Source organism: Polyodon spathula, chromosome 23 (genome assembly GCF_017654505.1).
Source record: "Polyodon spathula isolate WHYD16114869_AA chromosome 23, ASM1765450v1, whole genome shotgun sequence".
Taxonomy (NCBI): Eukaryota; Metazoa; Chordata; class Actinopteri; order Acipenseriformes; family Polyodontidae; genus Polyodon; species Polyodon spathula.
This window is the reverse complement of record NC_054556.1, coordinates 15,600,395-15,621,896: the sequence shown is the minus strand read 5'-3', so window position 1 is coordinate 15,621,896 and position 21,502 is coordinate 15,600,395. Positions and strand designations below refer to the sequence as shown.

The following is a 21,502-nucleotide window of genomic DNA, read 5'->3' as shown; positions in this document are numbered from 1 at the left end:
CCTAAACCCCGTATAGCTTTTGTGCTGACTCACTGTAACAGGGCAATGTTGCATATGTGGGTCATCACTGAATAATACTGAATCAGACACAGAGCAGTGGGTGTTGACACATCGCACAGGTGCGCAGATTTAGTACAACATAAGTGGTGCCACTACCAGCAATGGTAGCCCTAGAGTCACATTTAATAAAGAAAAGAAAGGTGAAAAGGGAGAGTTGGTGGTCCAGTGGTTAGAGAAAGGGGCTTGTTACCAGGAGGTTCCCAGTTCAATCCCAGCTCAGCCACTGACTCACTCTGTGTGACCCTGAGCAAGTCATTTAACCTCCTTCTGCTCCGTCCTTTGGATGAGACATAAAACTGAGTGACTCTGCAGCACTAGATGTTGATGTATAGTTCACCCCCTAGTCTCTGTAAGTTGCTTTGGATAAAAAAGTGTCTGCTAAATGACTCAATAAAATAATAATAAAAATACAAGTTTGCCACACAAGGTGAGCGCTAGGTTTGAAGAGACCTCCTGCCACAGGAACTACAAAACCTCAATATACTTCTTTGGGATTAAATTCAATAAACTGACCCAGTGAAGTCCCAACATCCTCCTGGTGACTCCACCCTCTTCACGAGCGTCCTTTGGAGTGGACGCTCTCCTCAGTGTACACAAAGCAAGCTTTCAGGCTTTTTGCACCCCCTAGCCAATCAGGTCCCCCGTGCAAGCCTTTCTGCTCAATTGGTTGCCTAGCAATGCGTCTCCTGTTTGCGTGTCCCATCTGCTTCCATAGAGGCACACATTCACGTAAGAACCAGCGAGTCCTCTCTGTCACACACTTTAAAAATGACAGATTTACTACACTTATGTTCTGTTTTTCTGTGATAGCTCTATGCTAAATGGTAGCCATTGATAGAATTAATAGTCCTGCTGAGGTTTTTCACCGGATAATAAACTGGTATTCTAATGTTTTCCAAATTTTAAGTGTTATATAATGCTGGATGCCTTACCTGTTGTGCACTTATTAATATCGATTTCTATTTCAAAACTGCACTTTGTACATTTATTTCCATAGTATTACATTTTAAAACATTGGATCCTTTTAAATAAAACTGTTTACAAACCCTGCTTTCTGACAGTGTTCCTTGTCCCTACCTCATTCAATGGCCTGTCATTAACCAATCAGCTGCTTCACTCTTTTGACTGAGATATATATATATATATATATATATATATATATATATATATATATATATATATATATATATATATATATATACACAGTACTGTGCAAAAGTTTTAGGCAGGTGTGAAAAAATGCTGTAAAGTAAGAATGCTTTCAAAAATAGACATGTTAATAGATTATATTTATCAATTAACAAAATGCAAAGTGAGTGAACAGAAGAAAAATCTACATCAAATCAATATTTGGTGTGACCACCCTTTGCCTTCAAAACAGCATCAATTCTTCTAGGTACACAGTTTTTGAAGGAACTCGGCAGGTAGGTTGGCCCAAACATCTTGGAGAACTAACCACAGTTCTTCTGTGGATTTAGGCAGCCTCAGTTGCTTCTCTCTCTTCATGTAATCCCTGACAGACTCGATGATCAGGGCTCTGTTGCGGCCATACTATCACTTCCAGGACTCCTTGTTCTTCTTTACGCTGAAGATAGTTCTTAATGACTTTTGCTGTAAGTTTGGGGTCGTTGTCATGCTGTAGAATAAATTTGGGCCCAGTCAGATGCCTCCCTGATGGTATTGCATGATGGATAAGTATCTGCCTGTACTTCTCAGCATTGAGGAGACCATTAATTCTGACCAAATCCCCAACTCCATTTGCAGAAATACAGCCCCAAACTTGCAAGGAACCTCCACCATGCTTCATTGTTCCATGCAGACACTTATTCGTGTACCGCTCTCCAGCCCTTTGGCGAACAAACTGCCTTCTGCTACGGTCAAATATTTCAAATTTTGACTCATCAGTCCAGAGCACCTGCTGCCATTTGTCTGCACCCCAGTTCCTGTGTTTTCGTGCATAGTTGAGTCGCTTGGCCTTGTTTCCACGTCGGAGGTATGGCTTTTTGGCCGCAAGTCTTCCATGAAGGCCACTTTTGACCAGATTTCTCTGGACAGTAGATGAGTGTACAGGGTCCCACTGCTTTCTGCCAGTTCTGAGCTGATGGCATTGCTGGACATCTTTGATTGCGAATGGAAGTAAGCATGATGTGTCTTTCATCTGCTGCAGTAAGTTTCCTTGGCTGACCACTGCGTCTACGGTCCTCAACGTTGCCCGTTTCTTTGTGCTCCTTCAAAAGAGCTTGTACAGCACATCTGGAAACCCCTGTTTGCCTTGAAATTTCTGCCTGGGAGAGACCTTGCTGATGCAGTATAACTACCTTGTGTCTTGTTGCTGTGTTCAGTCTTGCCATGGTGTATGACTTTTGACAGTAAACTGTCTTCAGCAACCTCACCTTGTTAGCTGAGTTTGGCTGTTCCTCACACAGTTTTATTCCTTCTACACACCTGTTTCTGTTTCAGTTAATGATTGTGTTTCAACCTACATATTGAATTGATGATCATTAGCACCTGTTTGGTATAATTGTTTAATCATACACTTGACTATATGCCTACAAAATCCCTGACTTTTTGCAAGTGTACCCAGACAAATTGATGCTGTTTTGAAGGCAAAGGGTGGTCACACCAAATATGGATTTGATTTAGAATTTTCTTCTGTTTACTCACTTTGCATTTAGTAAATTGATAAATTTAATCTATTAACATGTCTATTTTTGAAAGCATTCTTACTTTACAGCATTTTTTCACACCTGCCTAAAACTTTTGCACAGTACTGTATATAGGGCAGCTGGCTCTTTGAGCTAATATATATATATATATATATATATATATATATATATATATATATATATATAATATATATATATATATATCTATATATTATAATTATAGTCTGGTCGCATTAAGCTTTGTCTTGTAAAATGCTGAAAACTACCTATGAAGTTCCCAAGGCATGGGAACTGAAAACTGTATTTAAGTAAAACTATATAATTTATTAGTAACACCAATATAATTTAAAATGAAAATACAGGGTTTCTCATTTTTAAAACACATTTGAGACTATAGTTAACAATTGAATTATTTTGTTAGTACAATAGATAAACTATTGCGTTTGTAGTGGTAGTTGCACTCAGAACTAAGCCTAGTGAAATGTGTTTTCAAAGTCAGTTAACTGCGCAGCCACACTTTATAATGAACCCTTGAGATTTTAGCTTTTCTTATGCAAGAAACAGCATCTAAAAATAGCAGTGATCTGTTTTAAAGACCTGTTTAGCATGCAGACTTGGTGTTTCATTGCCAGAAATAAAATGTACCTGGTGTAATCTAGAATGAATGGGCACTTAGATCTTCTCAAGGACTTTATCTGCAGTATTTATTGTGCCAGGATGGCTTCTATCCTTCAGAGGTTTTTATTTATTTATTTATTTATTTATTTTACAGATTCATCCCATCAATGTTTAAATGCGGTTCGGTAATAAGGAAAATTAGATTGAATCAATTGTGATTAGATAGAAGTGTCGAATGTGAGTACTGCAATTTCACAAGAGGTGAAAGAGGGAGCCATAACACTAGACAGCATGGATGTGAGAGAAGGAGCCTGACATTCGATACAGTCATTTTACAGCAAAGAAGAATTATTATTGAAAATGCAGCAACAGAAAAATAGATGGCCTTTAGTGATAACATTAGGAGGGGGCATTGCGTTCAGAAGGGTGCCATAAACCATGGGGCATTATTTCAGAATGTTTACTAAATAAATTCCTATTTCTTTAAAGATATATATACATTTTGAAACATGAAAGAGCTTGTAATTTTCTTAGCTTTCCCATAAGATAAGATTTTTAAACAAACCCCAATGATAAAAAGAAAAAAGATTGAAAGAGTTGACATATTAAAGGGCCTTCGGAAACCCTCATTCATGTACTCCGTCTGAACCTTGGCTGAGACAGTTTATCTCTACTCCTCTGCCAAAGCTGGTTTACCTGTAACATATCACATTATCACACAGATATATGAGCAATAAAACTGGGTTACAAACCCCCATAAAAGTATCACGCAATGAATGTCATTTCTTCTGGAAAATTAAACACAAATACCAATCCAGAAAACCTTAAAAAGGTTTTCTTTTCTCCATTATTTCTCAAATAGAATGTAATGCACATAAACCCATTCTTTCTTTTTTTGGATAATGCACACAGTGGCTAACTTTTCATTAACAAACAGACCCTGTTGTTTTTATGCAGGTAACTATGGAAACTGTGGTAGCTATTGGACAGTGCAAGACCTTATAAAAGTAGGTTGTAAATGCATCCTAGTAATACAAAAGTAGCTCTTTTTTCCTAACCAATTCTTTCTTCAGATGGTATCCATCAGCACTTAGCAACTCAGTAAATTAAAACTGCTTCACACAACTTTGACACTGCTGCTGAAAATTAGCATAGACGTTCCAAAGGTCTTGGGAAAGTGTATCCTGGGCCACCCTGCATCTGCTTGTGCATTAGTCCCAGCTTTCTAAGTTATTCAGACACAAGGCCAGCATCCTGCTTCTCAAGCATTTGTCTTCTCATTTACAAGGGACACAAGACAGGGTTGTGAACCCAGAACCTTTAGCACTGCAAGACTATCTAACCACCGAGCTGCTGGTACTTCAGATGTGAAAATGGGTTTGCGTGGGCTTCTAAAATGTACATTTTAGCCATTTATAAATCAATTTTTGACAGATGAGTCAAAGTGAACTGATTATATCACATGTATTCCTGTATAAGAGACGTACTAATGTTGTTGTGTGTATCTGCAGGTGGAAGACATCCAGTGGGCTGAAGGAATACGAGAGATCCCTAGCTCAGTGTGCAACCTCCCGTGCAAGGCTGGTGAGAGAAAGAAGAAGGTGAAAGGCATGCCCTGCTGCTGGCACTGTGAGAAATGTGTAGGGTACCAGTATCAGGCTGACGAGACATCATGCAAGCTCTGCGACTACAACATGCATCCCAATGAGAACCGCACTGGATGCCAACCCATACCTATCATAAAACTGGAGTGGCATTCCCCTTGGGCTGTCATCCCTGTCTTTTTGGCCATGCTTGGGATTATTGCCACCATCTTTGTCATGGCTACCTTCATTCGGTACAATGATACCCCGATGGTGCGTGCCTGTGGGAGGGAGCTTAGCTATGTCCTTCTAACTGGGATATTTCTTTGTTACATCATTACATTCTTAATGATCGCCGAGCCGAATATAGCCGTATGTTCTTTCAGACGTATCTTTTTGGGACTGGGTATGTGCATCAGCTACGCAGCTTTGCTGACCAAGACCAACAGAATCTTCCGCATCTTCGAGCAGGGAAAGCAGTCTGTCACAGCGCCCAGGCTCATCAGCCCCGCCTCACAGCTGGCCATCACTTCCAGTCTCATTTCAGTACAGCTTCTTGGAGTCTTAATATGGTTCGTGGTCGACCCGCCCAACATCATTACTGACTATGACGAACAGAAAACGATGAACCCTAACCAAGCAAGAGGCATTCTCAAATGTGACATAACGGATCTACAAATTATTTGCTCTCTGGGTTATAGCATTCTCCTAATGGTAACTTGTACAGTTTACGCAATCAAGACTCGTGGAGTTCCTGAAAACTTCAATGAGGCCAAACCTATCGGATTCACAATGTACACTACCTGTATAGTTTGGCTTGCCTTCATTCCAATATTTTTTGGCACAGCTCAATCAGCAGAAAAGGTAGGTGACTCTATAATTTCTTTTTGTATAGTGCCAATGTCCCTCATAACTACTATAATCTGTTCTGTACTATAGTGTCTGTCTTCATATCGATTCTGGTAAGAACATATCTCTAGAATACCATACACCAGCAAAATGAGCATTTCCTTTAAATATAAAAGTACTTCTTTCTGCCCAGTTTATAGTTGATTTGCAATTGGATACAGCTGTTAAAATCTGTATTTTTAGTATCAAGTTGTGCTGAAAGCATTTTATGACCAGTCTTGTCTAAACACAGAAAGCAGTTATTTGTAAATTCACTACTGAAAGGCTATGTAACGACAACAAAAACATGTCTAAACAGTAATGAAACTACAATGTAATGAAATACAAGGTTCAGGTTCAAATTCATATAACTTTTTAAAGGAATGCATCATTATAAAAATATGTATGTACTCCCATTACTTTCCCTTTCTTCCCTTTATTTTTAGTTAAAAGCAGTTGTATTCCAGGGAAGTGAAAGGTGCAAGGCCTGACTCGATGAATTCAAGTCCCTGGGTGTACAGTACAGTATGTTGTTGTGCAGTGGTTTTCGGCCCTTGGTCTATATCAACAATTCAGGTTTTTGTTTTAACCTGGGTCTACATTAATAAAGGTTCCCTTTCAAAGATAGTTATAGTTAACAAAATACTATTATACATTGTACCTGTCCCACCAGCTCACCCAATCCTACTGCTTCATTGGCTTAAAATGTGTAGTTTTGAAAGAAAATGAAAATGGTACCACACTAGGTAAGGAAGTTTTAAGTTTGCTTGCATTTAAAATTACTTTTACTTGTTTTTTGAGTACTGATTATCATTTATTTAAACCCTTTTTGACCATAAACCTTATTTGTGTGTATGTGTGGGTTATGTAATTAACTGTTAACATATTGAGTAATTCAAAACTCCATTCCTTCCTCCACAACACAATACAGCAGCTTACATAAGACCAAACTTCCTCAGCAAAATGCTACGGGACTAGCAAACTAAGCATTATCTTCCTGATGAATGCATTTTATTAATAATGTGTTCATGCAATGAGTCTTCTTCTCCCAATTAAGTACATGAAATGCCATCTCCTCTTTTTATTGGAAGTACTCCATTGCATTACCTAGTATAGACATCTTATGAACGAAGGTGCATCTTTATTTGCAGTACGTATACACTGGTGGTTATGCCCTTATAAAAGTTTACCGTAGGATTAGCACAGCAAAGTGTGGTAAAAACACAGTAATGCATTGTAAAGTCCAGAGAGGTATGTTAAAAAATTTGAAACATGGCAAACCATGGTAAACTAAATTCATAGTACAAACATTTGGAAGCTGTAAATACACAGTGCAGATTTACTGTTGTAACCCTTTTATAAGCCTTGAAACACTAATTATTGTATTATCCCTAAACATCTCTTATATGCAAAATATTAAATATTTAATATTTATTATGCTCAGTAAGTACAGTGGTTTCCCAAATATCCCTAAGATAGCTTGATCATTTTAATAATTTGCCTATTGTTAAAGACCTTTAGCTATTCAGAGATACCAAGATATTTAGTAAGAAAGGAGTGGGGCAAAAGGGTGATTACATGTCCCACCTCCAGTCATTCTGTTTGAATGGCTGGTGACACATTAATTTTATCACCAGTGTATCTACAGTACCAAACTGCTGATCTAACTGGGATGAAACCTGCTTGAGATTCTTTAGCACAAGTGTTTGAGAGTATAAGACTAGGGATACAAAGAGATGCATTTTCGACTGTCTGTACAAATATCACACTTACAGTGATATTTACAATGGATGTTGCTCGTGACTTATATACAGCTGGGGCAGGGAATGTATTTTACTGATACCAATATGTAATGCAGTGATGTTTCTTGGAAAGGCGTTAATGCTGTAGGCTTTTTTATATAAAAAGATTTTGTGTAGGAATAATAATATAGACACTGTCAAACTTTTAATGTTATTATTGGATGAGTAATAAAAACATGATACATTGTATTATTAGAAAAAAATACAGCCCACCTCCAGTCATATAGGCTCCTGTCAAATATATTATATTTTCCAGTAATTCTAAATGTGTGTCTCAACAAAATATTCATAGATGTTTTAGAATGCAAAGCAAAATATATGAGCCCACTGATAGTGTGACCAGCAGTGTGTGTCTTTATATTCTTTAATCCCCCCTTGAGGATCTCTCAGCTTAATGCACTAAAACCCCATGCTGAGAGAGAATGGGTTGTAGCAGGCCTGCTCTCCCCCCTGCTAACCCCAGTAATATGCCCTGCCAATTCTCACTTTATCTTTAGCAGTACATGCGGTTAACATCGGATATTTGCCCACTAAAGTGCAAAAGCTAACCCTATCACTCAGAAAAAAATGACACCTACTGTGCGTTATTCCAATCCGCAGACCAGCTGCATCTCCTCATTGTGCTTAGACCCTAGTATGAACATGAATTTATAAAGCAGCTGCCACAGCACACCACTGTAACTACCATTCAAGCTGAGGGAGCCTTTATTATTTGCAACTGCAAATTGCATTGGTGGTCAGGCTGATTGGAAAATCCCTTTCCTTATCTCTTATTAGGCATTTATCCATGAGTTAATAATGCCAAAAATTATCCCCCCCCACCCCCCCTGGTCCCCCCCCCCCCCCCCTTCATGTGCTAAATATATATTTTTATTATAACGCTATAGGTTAATGGATTAAACTGCTGCTCCAGTGCTGTAGGTCAGTTTTACTCCAGTGGTCTAAATGCAGGCAGGCTTGTGATCTACACTTAGGTACCAGAGAGCATTTATTCGACATACAACGTTCTTATACATATCCCAAAAGACAAATGGGGACCACGATCATATTGCTAATGCTCATAACAGATAGGGAATGCATTTTCTTTATTAGTTGTTTTGGTAGACATAAAGTTAATTTACTGTATTGTGCAAATTTATTAGAACACTTTATTAGATCTGTTTTGATTTGTTATGCATATGAAATGAAACCACTGGAACTGAAAACCATGGGAAATTGTCAAAATAGGCAAACTAGTGATTGTCTAATTTATGTGGTGACTTTAATTGGCCGCACATGTAATTAATTTAAAATAGTGACAGAAAAGGAATGCATATCCACAAATGTTAAAATGCATGATATTTTTAGAAGTTGTTTCAGATGCTTTTTTAAAGCACAAGGTGGTCTAACATTTTCACATGAGTGGCTATTGTTTCTATATCACTGATTTTTATACCCATACATTTTCATGTAAGTAAAATGTATTGTGGTGTTATAATACATTTGCACACTACTGTGCTTTGTATTAATTATACATTAAATCAGTAAATTCATAATATAGAGTGCTTTTAATGAACAGTCATGCAAGATTATTTTCTTGGCTAGTTCAGCACCCTGGACAGTGTCATGTGAGGTCATTTTCTTAGATAGTTCAGCACACTGGACAGCAGCTGCATAGACTTGCATGCCTAGCTTCAGTATCATTTGCTCCTTGAACTAGTTGAACAGCACTGAAGTGAAAAGCTTGCTGAAGGGTCCCCGAGGGGCTCATCTGGTAAAGGTACGCAGGATTGTTTCTCCTAGTCTCGAACTAGCCTTTGTCCTCCAGAGGCTGGAAGCTGATTACATCTATTATTGAGCTCATGGGTGTAATGAGGGAACTGGCTTGATGCTGCAATGGGATGACGTCCACCGTCCTTCAGTTCTCCTAAGATGTTGTGGGGAATTGGTATGGGAGCATAATAGAACATTGTAAACGTGTGTGTGACCTTGAGCAAGTCACTTAACCTCCTTGTGCTCCATCCTTCGATTGAGAAGGAAAACTGAGGTCCTATTTGAAGTGACTCTACAGCAGTAGTTGTTAATGCATAGTTCACCCCCTAGTCTCTGTAAGTCACTTTGGATAAAAGCATCTGCTAAATGACTTAAGAAGAAGAAGAAGAAGAAGAAGAAGAAGAAGAAGAAGAAGAAGAAGAAGAAATAAGTGAAATACAAAAAAATACACACCAAACAATACATCTAGAAAAAACATATCTAATCTTTCCCCAGTTTAGTTACATATTTGCCTTTATTCTCACCTACCGCTTACCTACAGTTAGTTTTTTTTTATCAACTAGAATTTTAGGATTGAGACACATATATAATTTAAATAAAAAATCAGTGATCTTAAAATCCTAACTCTGGTGTATATATTAAATTTAAAATCAACTGTAGTATACCGGTTCAGATTTATAATTTGTATATATATATATATATATCTATATATATATATATATATATATAGTGAAAGTCTACCAGAAGCCATAATATTTGTACTGCATTTCATGTTAAATTTAAAAAAAAATGTGACATGTTTAAATTAGTCAGTTATTCGTTATATATATGGAAAACTACAAAACGGTATGTAATTTAATATGTTAACTTAAGATTATTCCACAGATTTTATTTTACTTTAGAAGCTAAATTAGTTGATTCTAATGGATGACTCTAAAAGTTTATTTCTGAGTGAAGAAGGAATGTGGAGTGTTTACTCCAGTCTTCAATTAACTCCTATTTTTTTTTAAAGAAATACAACAGTAATGAAAACTGAGAAACAAACTAAAACTTTCTACTTACTTACTTACTAGATCTTTGATACTAGTTTTGATAAGTCATTAGGTGTGTTTTTCCTTTAAAAAAAGGACTAAACGGTTTTAAAAGTATTTATATTAGTAAGCATGGCACCATTTATAACACGGTTGTATGTTGTCAGCAAAACAAAAGGAAAATTGATCCAAAGTGGCAGGTCAGTAGCTGCTGCTGCCTCTTCCTGCTATACCGATCGGATCTAGCCTACATTATGTATATTATGGCAGGCAACTAGAGCACTCCACCCAGGTGAAAGCTCCTTAACACAGCTTTATAAAAAGAAACAACAGCAGCAGCACACTGTTTGAAATAAGAGCATCTCAGAATGGCTACAAACAACATGCCATGTTAAGAGGACTGTAGGTGATATAATGCGAAGATGAAACAAGCTGCTTGCTCTTTAATCTCACATGGCAGAGGCTGGTGATCAGGTCTGGTAATTTCGTTTAATCGACAGCAGCCCTTTTGCAGTGACTGAGGGATGCTCTTTGAAATGAGCATCAGGATACTACGATGTTCCTCTTATAAAGCATTGAGCTTTAAAGCTATTTTAGATACAATCATAAAAAATGCATTATTTATGACAATGCCAACACACATCTGAGTTTCAATACATTGTATCACTCAGAGGCAAACCGATGTAAACTACTTAGGAAAGATGAGTGAGTCTGACATATATTCAATATGAGAAAATTGTATAGCTTTTAGTAAAAGCATGACTGCACTGTAGTTTTTACCTTATCTGTGAACATATTTTACAACAGAGAAGATTTGATGCCATTTGTTGTTTTTCTGACTATTAGTTACACATTTTTTTTTAACACTGAATAAGATTTTAACCACCTTAAAACACACACACACACACACACACACACACACACACACACACACACACACACACACACACACACACACACACACACACACACTTCAATGTTACTTTAGAATGTTTGTATCCACATCACAAACACAAATCAAACAATATTATTCCACCAGTTTTAAAATGTAATTGTTCATTTTAAAGGGCTAATGTGGAAGAATACATAAAAATGAAAAACAGTGAAAAACAAGAAATTAAAATGATAATGAATTATGTTGTAAGTATAAAAGCAATAAGACCCTCCAATACAGGGATTATGGACAATTTGGTTGTAATAACACCCTCGACAGTCTCAGCCTCCATAATGCCCCATAACAGTCCATAATGCCCAGTAATGCCCTCTGTGTCAGGTCTTATATATGCTATCAGGTCTTATTGCTTACGTATATAACTACAGTTAATAACATTTCCAACTGTTTTGGGGTTATTTTATTTTATTTTTTTTTGATACTCAGTGCATGTGATTTGTAAATTGCTGACTGTCATTTCTATTTTAAAATATCGTCCAGTTTTGCCTAGCATGGTCCAATATAAAAATGGCATTAATTAGCATTTTTGTTTTGTTTTCTTTAAATTGATATATGGAAAATTGCCAAACCCAAGAAACGATTATTACCTTTCCTGGGCTGTAAGTTAGCCTTACTCCAGTCTAGTGTTAAGCCCACGGTGTTACCTACATCACAGGAAATTATTAATTAGAAGAAAGGAGTATTTACTTTTGTTGTTGCAGTTGAAAAATTATATATGTATTTAAAAAGGGGGGTGTTAACTAAAGATGGGCAATTCATTTGGTATTACTCAGATACAGTATATACTCCACGTTAATTACATATGCCAATGGTAATTCAATAGGATGTGTCAATTCATGTTACACCACCCTCCCATAGTAATTATAAGAATTGTTACACATGCTGTTCTTTGTATGTATAAATAGTGTACAGAAGACATGACATTGCAAACCTGAAACTGATTCAAATACATTCCTTAAATCTAAACCCTGTACCTTTCACTTCTGATATATTGTAATGGCAACATTTTAATAGGACACAACCTGTCTCCTTGCTTTAATTTCACATAATTCACGTTACTCAATTCACCTCTTGCCCTGCCTTCGAGCTGCGAGGGCTACAGACCGGTCAATCTATCAAGCCAGGCCATTTATTCTAAACTTCTATATTTTAAACATCTCATACTAAAAAGCTGCCTTCTAAAAGGCTTAACTTTCCATATTGTGGCAGTTCATGATCTAGCTGCTCATTTTTAATTAAAAGGAGTGACATTTGAAATGGTGACCTTCACTGCATGGGTGCAATAAAGTATCTTTCACAAGAATGTCTTTCTCTAACACTGTGTTTACCAGCTGCTCCTTGCTTAAAAACACCACGGCAGCTCTCTTCATTCTGCATGGATGTTTCACATTTCTATAGCACACTACTTGCCCAGTAGCTAAAACCCAGTCCTCCACACTGCAGTTCTCTCTTGACAGAACTCTCAGACCATGCTTTCTCATTAAAGAGGAGCCTTGATGATATGAAGGCCTTCAGACACCATTCACTTCCTGGGTTCACTCACCACAATTCTCAGCTCAGCCAAACCCACCCCCTGCATGCAGTGCAGCAGATAGACCTATCCAGGTTTAGCATAAATTAGGGGTGGCGTTCTCATCCTTTTTTGTCTGTGGAGATCTGCAGCAACATCTCAAACGTCCTTCAGGATCTCCATACTCATATTTGATTAAACATGTTAGTCATTAACTCCATGTACCCTCCTCACCCTTCTTTCACAGTTTGTTTTTCACATATTCCTCTTGTAAAGCACCTTGTACAGTTGTGGTGTTTGCATATTACAAACAACACCCGCTTAATTATGGATACAATATTTACATCACTTGTCAGTATATTTAATCTAGTTAAAAAGATATAAACCATGATGACAGTAAATGTGGCTTTGCAAAGGGTTTTATTCTTTCTCTAGAACACCGGTACCTGCGTGACAGTCTGCTAAGGTCATTTTCTCTCACTGTTACACCATGTGAAGAATTCCAATCAGTATTCATTTTTTGTATCTGAGCGATAGTGACAAGATCTACACAGAACACTGAAAGGCCAGTAACTGGATGTATATGTTCCATCAATATTGCATGACATAGCCTCTGTTTCTGTCAAGTAAAAAAAGAAAGTAGAATATATCTTAAAATAATTCTAGTCCAAGGAATCAGAGTTGTGAAGCAGCCGATACAAAGGAACTCAATTTCAGCATTTCTTTTAAGCAGCAGTCGTCATGACTACAGTTTATTCTAATCATGACACATTAGTGGTAACAAGAATTGGATGACTCAAGCCATTTAGTTAATTACAAGAAAACGTGCCAAGGGGATAACAGGAGGCATTAGCATCAGATGGAATGCACATGTAAAATATTATTACTGTCACAAAATCAATAACATGCCGGTTCATTTGAGACAGGGAGGCATGCACTTAGTTTATTGGCTAATGCCTTAGAGTTTCCAAGATTGTTGTTAGCTAGCCCAAACTGACAGGTATGATAAAGTGAAAGGCAATGGTTAGCTTTCATAATGTGCACTTAAAGAGGATACAAATTTAGTAGATACTTATTTTTATAAATATGTCTTGTCAGATTGAGAGAGTATGCATCATTCTGAGTTAATGTCACATATCCAGAGTCCATGCTTTGTATTTTACTTTTCAAATAACAGATAGATATATTTGTTGTTATATGGGCACTTCACAATTCCAAGGTTACCTTGCTGAAGACTTGGCAGTCAATATACAGAATTTTCAACTGTTTGTAGCTAAAAAAAAAAAAAAAGTTTTCTATACACTTTCATGCATTTAGGATAGTCATCCTATAGTAATAATAACAGGTAAGAACATACATTGATCAGAACTCATTTACAGGACAGACCTATTATTTTTTTTAAGTGAGGCTACATATACAAAAAGCTGAGCCAATGTCTTAATTTGTAGATTAATTTGAGCCTTCAACAAACACTTTAACACCCAGTGTACTAGTTATAATTGTACTTCCTGTAGAACCTAGGTTGTGTTTTTCATCCCTAAACAAAAGGTTTCATCTTTACAACCGTAATGAAAGCAGCAGTTAAACAAACAATGGACCAACCATACTGAGTTATCTTACTGAACAAAAGGAAGTGTTCATGTTTTCGGTGTGTAATAAACTCTCTAGTTTGGCAAAGGGATTTCAAGTTGATTTTACAAGCTGTTCAAATGTCAAGTAAGGTCTTAAAGGATGCATCAATAACATGACTAGGTAACCTATCCATACCCTCACCACTCTCTGTAACCCTCTTCCAAAAGTCTGTCTGCACTTGGTCCTGGTTTTTGTGCTGCAATTAAACTGGCTAGGGTTAGCTTTCTCAGCTCCTTTAAAGGCTTCAATCATGCCCCACCTAATTCATAATTCACCTAATAAAAAGATCACTTCCCTGAACCCATCTTCATTGCTCTAGGATTAGTCTGCTCGACACTGGGCTACCACAATGTACGTGTGGTAATGTGGTGACCAGAACTGGACACAGTATTCCACGTACAAACATTATTTCTATGCAATTGTGGCCACTGTTCCAAGGGGCTTGTAATGCTTTCCTAGAGTGAGAAAAGCATTGGGTAGCTGACCCACAATAGTATTGACAGGCGTTCCTTTAAAATTGATGTAGATTCCAGTTCATGAGGTTGTCGCTTAAACGTTTGCTCTTAAACTGAAGGTGCAATGGCTATTCTTTCAGTTTGGGGTGGAACTATTACATTTTTTTAAAGTGATTGTAGCAAAATAATTCCATACAAGGTACCTGTTACCACTTGCATGTGTTACAGAGGTCTCAATTTTGCATTTTTGTAAGGAGCGCAGGTTATAGAAAACATGTATTTTTATTTAAAACAATTATGTCTGGTACTACTCTTGGTTAAATATATCTGTTTGCAAGCCATGCTTTCAGTTAGTGTTACATCATTAAGGTGAAATAACCAAGCTTCTTTTCTGTCTTTAACCAACCAGCTGCTTCCCCTATTGACTGACATGCTTTCAACCAGTAACAGAACTCTGACTTACAGTCATGTTGACTTACAAAACACTGTGAAGTGAAATGACCTGGCAAGTGCAGGTGTGACCCATTTTCTGAGAATAAGGCTTAGAAACTGAGAACTTCTTTTAACCTAATGTGGTACCAGATATCATGTTTTAAAATGCAAATATATGTTTGCTTTTACAGTCTTAAAAAAGTGTACATTTTAGACCTATGCTGCTAATGGAAGTGTACACCTGGACAAGCAATCTTAAAATAACCGGACAAGCTGAGATGGGCTTAATGGTCTCTTCATCTCTCAGCATGTTTTGTTGTTTCTTATGTAAAACAGGTAAGATGGAATTGCTAACTACAATCACTTTAAGGTTACATAAATGCCAGTATTAATAAGCATTGTGCTGCATCCATTCACATAATAAAGCTATATTGCTGTTAACCTACTACTGTGCTGAAAATAGAATTTTGAGATGTTCCATTTTTAAACAGCTTAAACAGTCTGCACAAGAATATTGCTGATGAGTTACTTAATTCTGTTGTTTGTTCAAACGGCAGGCAACTTAACCAAAACTAGGTGTTTAAAAATGAAAAAGGTTTTCCATGTGTTAAACAAATCCATTGTCAAGATATTCATGTCAGATATAGAAGTCAGCTGTAGCGTTTATACAATACCATGTGAACAATATAAGGCTACTTTTTCATTATGTATTCAAGTCTTCCACATAACCCTTAATGCTGTGCACATGTAGTCTCATCCATATTAACACCTCTTACGCCCCCCCCCCCTGTTTCGCGGGCGGAACATTGGTACTGTAATTACACATTATATTTAAAAAATCATCTGTAATATTATTACAAAAGCAAAACAGCAAAAAAAAACATGACCGTTAAACATCGAAATAATTTTTCGAATTCGCCAATTCACCGCTGAGATATTCCCTTCGCAATGTATCTAGTACCTCACGGTTCAAAAACAACTCTGATCGACTAGCTGTGCATTTCGTTGCTCTGGCCTAATCCATTGAAGAGTAATCGATGTGTGTACGTAAACAAGACGCATATTTGCAAATGAGAGCGCAGTGTTACGCACATAGGATCAATGTTTTTTTACCGTTTTCTGATCATTTTTCAATTTGTAAAATGTATAAAATCTAACGAAAGGGCGAGCAGTGTTCCAAAGCATCCCAAAAGAAGTAGATTCAGTCTTTTTGAAGTTTTGGAGGAGATGGATAATAATGAAAGTGATGGCGAAAATAAACTTTCTGGGTTGGAGATCGCTGATTCAGTGTCTGTGAAGCAGCATTTGAAGATGGATTGGAGCCTCTTCAGGATTTGTAAGTGTAGTGGATCCACATTACATTTATTATTATTATTATTATTATTATTATTATTATTATTATTATTATTATTATTATTATTATTATTATTATTATTATGCGTAATTTTCAATATGCATTTTTACTGTAAATGTTATTAGAAAATGCAACCATTTACCTCTCAAGGGACACATAGAAATAACATTATTTTAACCATTTTTATTGCATAGTAAAGAGCAACACCATGTCTCATCTGTGCTGTGCTGCCGTATACGGTCCCTGATCTTTACAATGTAATACAAGTTGCAAGAAGTAATTGTTGCTTCCCAGCCGTCTTTATTATTTTCTCATTGATGTTCATTGATTTAGATTATTGCAATCGGAGTGTTTAGCAAACTTTTTTTTTAAATTTCCATGATAACAAGGAGTGATGCTACTCACCTAGAGACAGTGTAAGTTTCTTAGCCTTTCAAGATAAGCTGTCTGCCTGCTCCAACAATTACTCACTCAGTTCCTGTGTTTGCCACGTGTCAATCAAAGTAAAGATCAAAGGAACTGAGGTGTTTTCAGTGGCAGCCTGATTTAGAGCAGCAAAGGTGTATGCAATCTCATTATTATTATTATTATTATTATTATTATTATTATTATTATTATTATTATTATTATTATTATTATATTATTATTATTGTCCACATTTAGCAGAGGCCTTTATCCAATAATCAACATATGTTCACCTGTCAGTGCTTGAATGAGTGTAACCACTTTAATTTTGAAAAAAAAATCTCATTATTTTGCTTCTTGACATTTACATACTTTCAAGCAAGTGAGTAACAAATACAGTCAGGTACTGAAAATCCAGAACTACAAAAAAATCTCAGTAGCAACATTCTCCTGCACAAACACACAGTTATGTGAGAGCAATGTGCCTGACAGTTGTGGCATATGAACTAAGAGTATTTGTCATGCATACTCATCATGGATACATTTCGGGCACCCCAAAGCTCTCCAAAAAGGCCACCTTTTGAATGAAATATTTGACAAATAAGTAAAAAAGAGGATTACAAAATCTAATTCATGTGGCAATCTATAGCATGTGAGGTGCCAGAAGATAACCTCCCTTTTAGAACTTGCTCAGAAACTAGTATATGACTGGCCATAAAGATTTACACAATATTCATTTTTGTAGAGGTTTGGAGAGGTTTGGGGACCTGGGCCTAGCTTTGTAAAAACTCATGTAGAATTTGATCCCTTTATTCAATCAGTTTCAAATTATCCAGTGTAGTAGACATATTGGGAAAGCATTGGGAAAAAAAATCTGGCTCTTTTCATGTGCTATAAGGTAAAAAAAATGACGATAGAATATAAACAAATGAAATGCGTTTCTTGTTTTTTTTTTTTTTCTGGATATCTCCTTCCAGTGTGGTACTGAGTAAGACTTATTAAATCTGAGGTTTTAGTTCTAATGGCCAGGGGGTTACCTTGAATTCAAGCCCGAACCATGCCTGTGCTGTCTATACTTTGGAAGATAATGTGATTTATTTAAGGTCATAGCCCTCCAGGCAGAAATTGCCTGTGGGAGGCTGGGGGTTTAAGAGGTTAATGTTGCAGTGCTTCATAGAAAAGTAACATTATCCCAACTGGGGGCATATCTTGATGGCTTTTTTGATTGGTTACCAATATTTGACAATGTGTTTAAGCATTTAAACATTTAATTCAATGGACTCTAACATAGTTTGCTTTAGTTTTACCTAAAAAAAGTTCTGATTGAGCGTGAAGGCTGAAAGTGCCTTTAATTAGCACTTTAACCCCATTCTGAATCTAATTACACATCTGTCAAGTCGTGTGACAATAAATGGAAATGGAAACAGGTCAACTTGATACAATGGCTGTGTATAGATACAATGGGAACTTGAGGGTTAATCTGCTGAGGAGCTGGGAAGAAGCACAGTACAGGGTAAATCAGATTCACTCTTGAATATTAATAACATGGTAGCTTTGATGAACTGAGGTGGAAAGAATATGAAATGCAGGGAGGATAAAACTGCATCGTTAATGCAGCACAGCTTTGCCCTTAGCAGTGTGGCTGGAGATGGTTCAGCAGGCTGTAGTCTAGCATTGTCACTGCCCGCAGCATACCAGTGTTGCGTCATCACCACTGTCTCTGAACACACAGGAAAAATAACAAGCGTTATGGGTTCCTTTGTTGTGTCACATGATTTGATTATATATGGGAGCACATTGTAAGTAAAGGTGGGTACTTCAGGGTGCTAACTGCTAATATATTGGTATTTTTATATGTTAGGATGATGTAGTAATAAAACATTGTGAACGCATAGGTAAAGCATTGGTAATCATTGTAAAGCCCAGGCAGATATGGCACAGCAAGTATGGTAGATTCATACTATAACCATATGAAAAGCTTATAAAAATACAGTACTAATGTATTCATAATAATGGATGCTGTTTTTACACAGTTCTTAATTAGTATACTGAAGAAGGCAGGATCCAAAAAGTTTGTCTACTTGAATTGAGTTTCTTATAGTTTTACCTTAGAATTCTTATTGAAGGTTTTGAAGATCTGGAGGATTCTAGTAAGGAACTAAAACTACAGTCACCTTATTTTATTTTTATTTTTTTTATTATATACAACTCACTCCTGACTCATCCAGTCCATTCCAATCCAGCGAGCTATGACTCAAACTCAATTTCGACTTTAGTAGCTCAATAAGCACTTCAGTTATTCTCTGTTTTGTTTTCATCATCTATGTCACTGCGGGGTCACATAGATGCTGTAACAAATTCATTATTATTATTATTATTATTATATTATTATTATTATTATTATTATTATTATTATTATTAAACATTCTAACACTGGCATACTCCTCCAACTCCAAATAATCAATGGATCTTACCTCATACTTAATGATGGAGCCAGTGTTAACGAGGTGCTTTTAAATTTTTTTTAAAACAAAATCAGTTTTGAATCTTACTGTACCTTAAAGTTCTTTCAAAACTGCACATTAGAGACCTATGTAGCTGAATAAAGTGCAGAACATGTAAGATTTATGGAAACATTTTGTTAACTGCAGTCACTTTAATAATTTAATTGTACAGCACAGAGCCTTGTTCCCAAATGTAGGCATTCAAATGAGTGCCATGGTTCTTAATCCATCGTGGATATTGTTATTCCTTTGGTGTTGGAGGCTATTTGCATATGTCATCCTTCGCAGGAATTGCTGCAATTATCATATTCATAATAATTTCATTGGCAGTCTGTGGGATACAATTTGCATTACAAAAATATTTTAGGCACCCTTAAATGTTCAGAAAGGATGTTTTTTTTTTTTTTTTTTTTGGTAGGAGAAAGGTTTATTATAGTCGAAAATGTCTTTTTGCATTTTTTCCAGCTCTAACTTTCATGGAAACACTGTTTAAGTGATGTAATATACAAACATATTTCTGTTTGGAACTAGAAGTGTGTTGAACTTGGACTTATAAGCACATATACAACTGGTTGCACAGACCCTGATTAGCACTAGGCTTGGACTACAACCCGCCCCCCCAACTTACCAGTGTTTTGGTATGTCAAGGAAAAATGTTTGAAAACAAGCAGGTGAAGTACTTGTAGGCTTGTAATGCCATGCCATCTACACTCACTTATTTCTATTTAAATCTATTAATGTGTTTGTTATGTCATTTACTACATAGTTAATGAGATACCAGTCTACTACTCCTTTCTACAAGGTGGAGGTAGGGGAGGAGGAGGACCAAACAAAGAAACGACAAGGAGGTATAGACAAGAGGGCTTTTTATAGGAACAGTATGTGATTAGAGGATAGTAGTAGCATAGTTTCCCATTATATTGTAATAGTGGCTGTTCAATTGATTTCACAGAGTATGCCAGTTGTGTCAGGAGGTGCGATGGTAAAAAAAAAATTGTGTTTCCAATCCCAATTTCAAGAAGTAAAAACCTTACCAAATGTTTTGTAATCAAAGAATTGCTGCTATGCAATAAGATTGTCCAACCATATTTAACCATGTATCACATCTAAGTGTTACAGAACACTCTGCAAAGTTTGCAAGAAATGCATATCATTACCTTTGCTGTGCCCTGTGTTGTCTTTACCGCAGCGTTATATTTAAACATATTGCAGACTCCTCTTTTTTAAATTTTTAAAGACACGTCATGGGTCATAAAAGCAACTGGGTTATACATTTCTAAACATTTCCTTGGGTATGGTCACCAGAAGACAAAAATATCTTCTAAGGTTCGCAGTGTATCCAGAACACACGCCCTCCTGCAACAGTGCTGGTTTTCTGTTCTCACAATATGCTTTTCAATCAGAGCACCAGTCATGTTGCAGGAAGGAGTGTGAACTGGATACATTGAGATGTTTAAGAAAAACTATTTTTCTCCTGGAGAACATTCCAGAGTAAAAGTAATTCCCTAGTTTATTTATCTATAATGTGTGAATACAGAATATATAAAAACAATCAGACATATGTTGGAAAAAATGGCTGCGATATGAATAACACGGGATACAGCAAAGGTAAAATAATGTGTTTCTTGTAAACACTGCAGGGCCTTATTAAAACAACAGAGATTGGCTTCCTACCAAAAATGCTTCCATTTTTCAAAATACTATCTTTTCAACTGAGCCATACATTTTCATTTCAGGAGAAATTAAAGCATAGGGTTGTATAGACATAGAGATGTCGATTTTCTATTTGTCCTTTTAGTAAAGAAATTACAGAATATTTGAAAATGTCAATCCCTCATTAGCCAAAGAAGCTGATAAA

The 21,502-nt window shown here is 36.5% G+C and overlaps 1 protein-coding gene across 1 annotated transcript in view; it reads left to right on the top strand.

Moving 5' to 3' along the window:
- The window catches only part of LOC121297749 (metabotropic glutamate receptor 7), a 171,666-nt gene that overhangs the window by 121,601 nt on the left and 28,563 nt on the right, over positions 1 to 21,502 (top strand). The window contains exon 7 of the mRNA XM_041224222.1: positions 4,856 to 5,791. Coding sequence (XP_041080156.1) covers positions 4,856 to 5,791 — 936 coding nt within the window. The remainder of the gene's footprint in view (positions 1 to 4,855; positions 5,792 to 21,502) is intronic.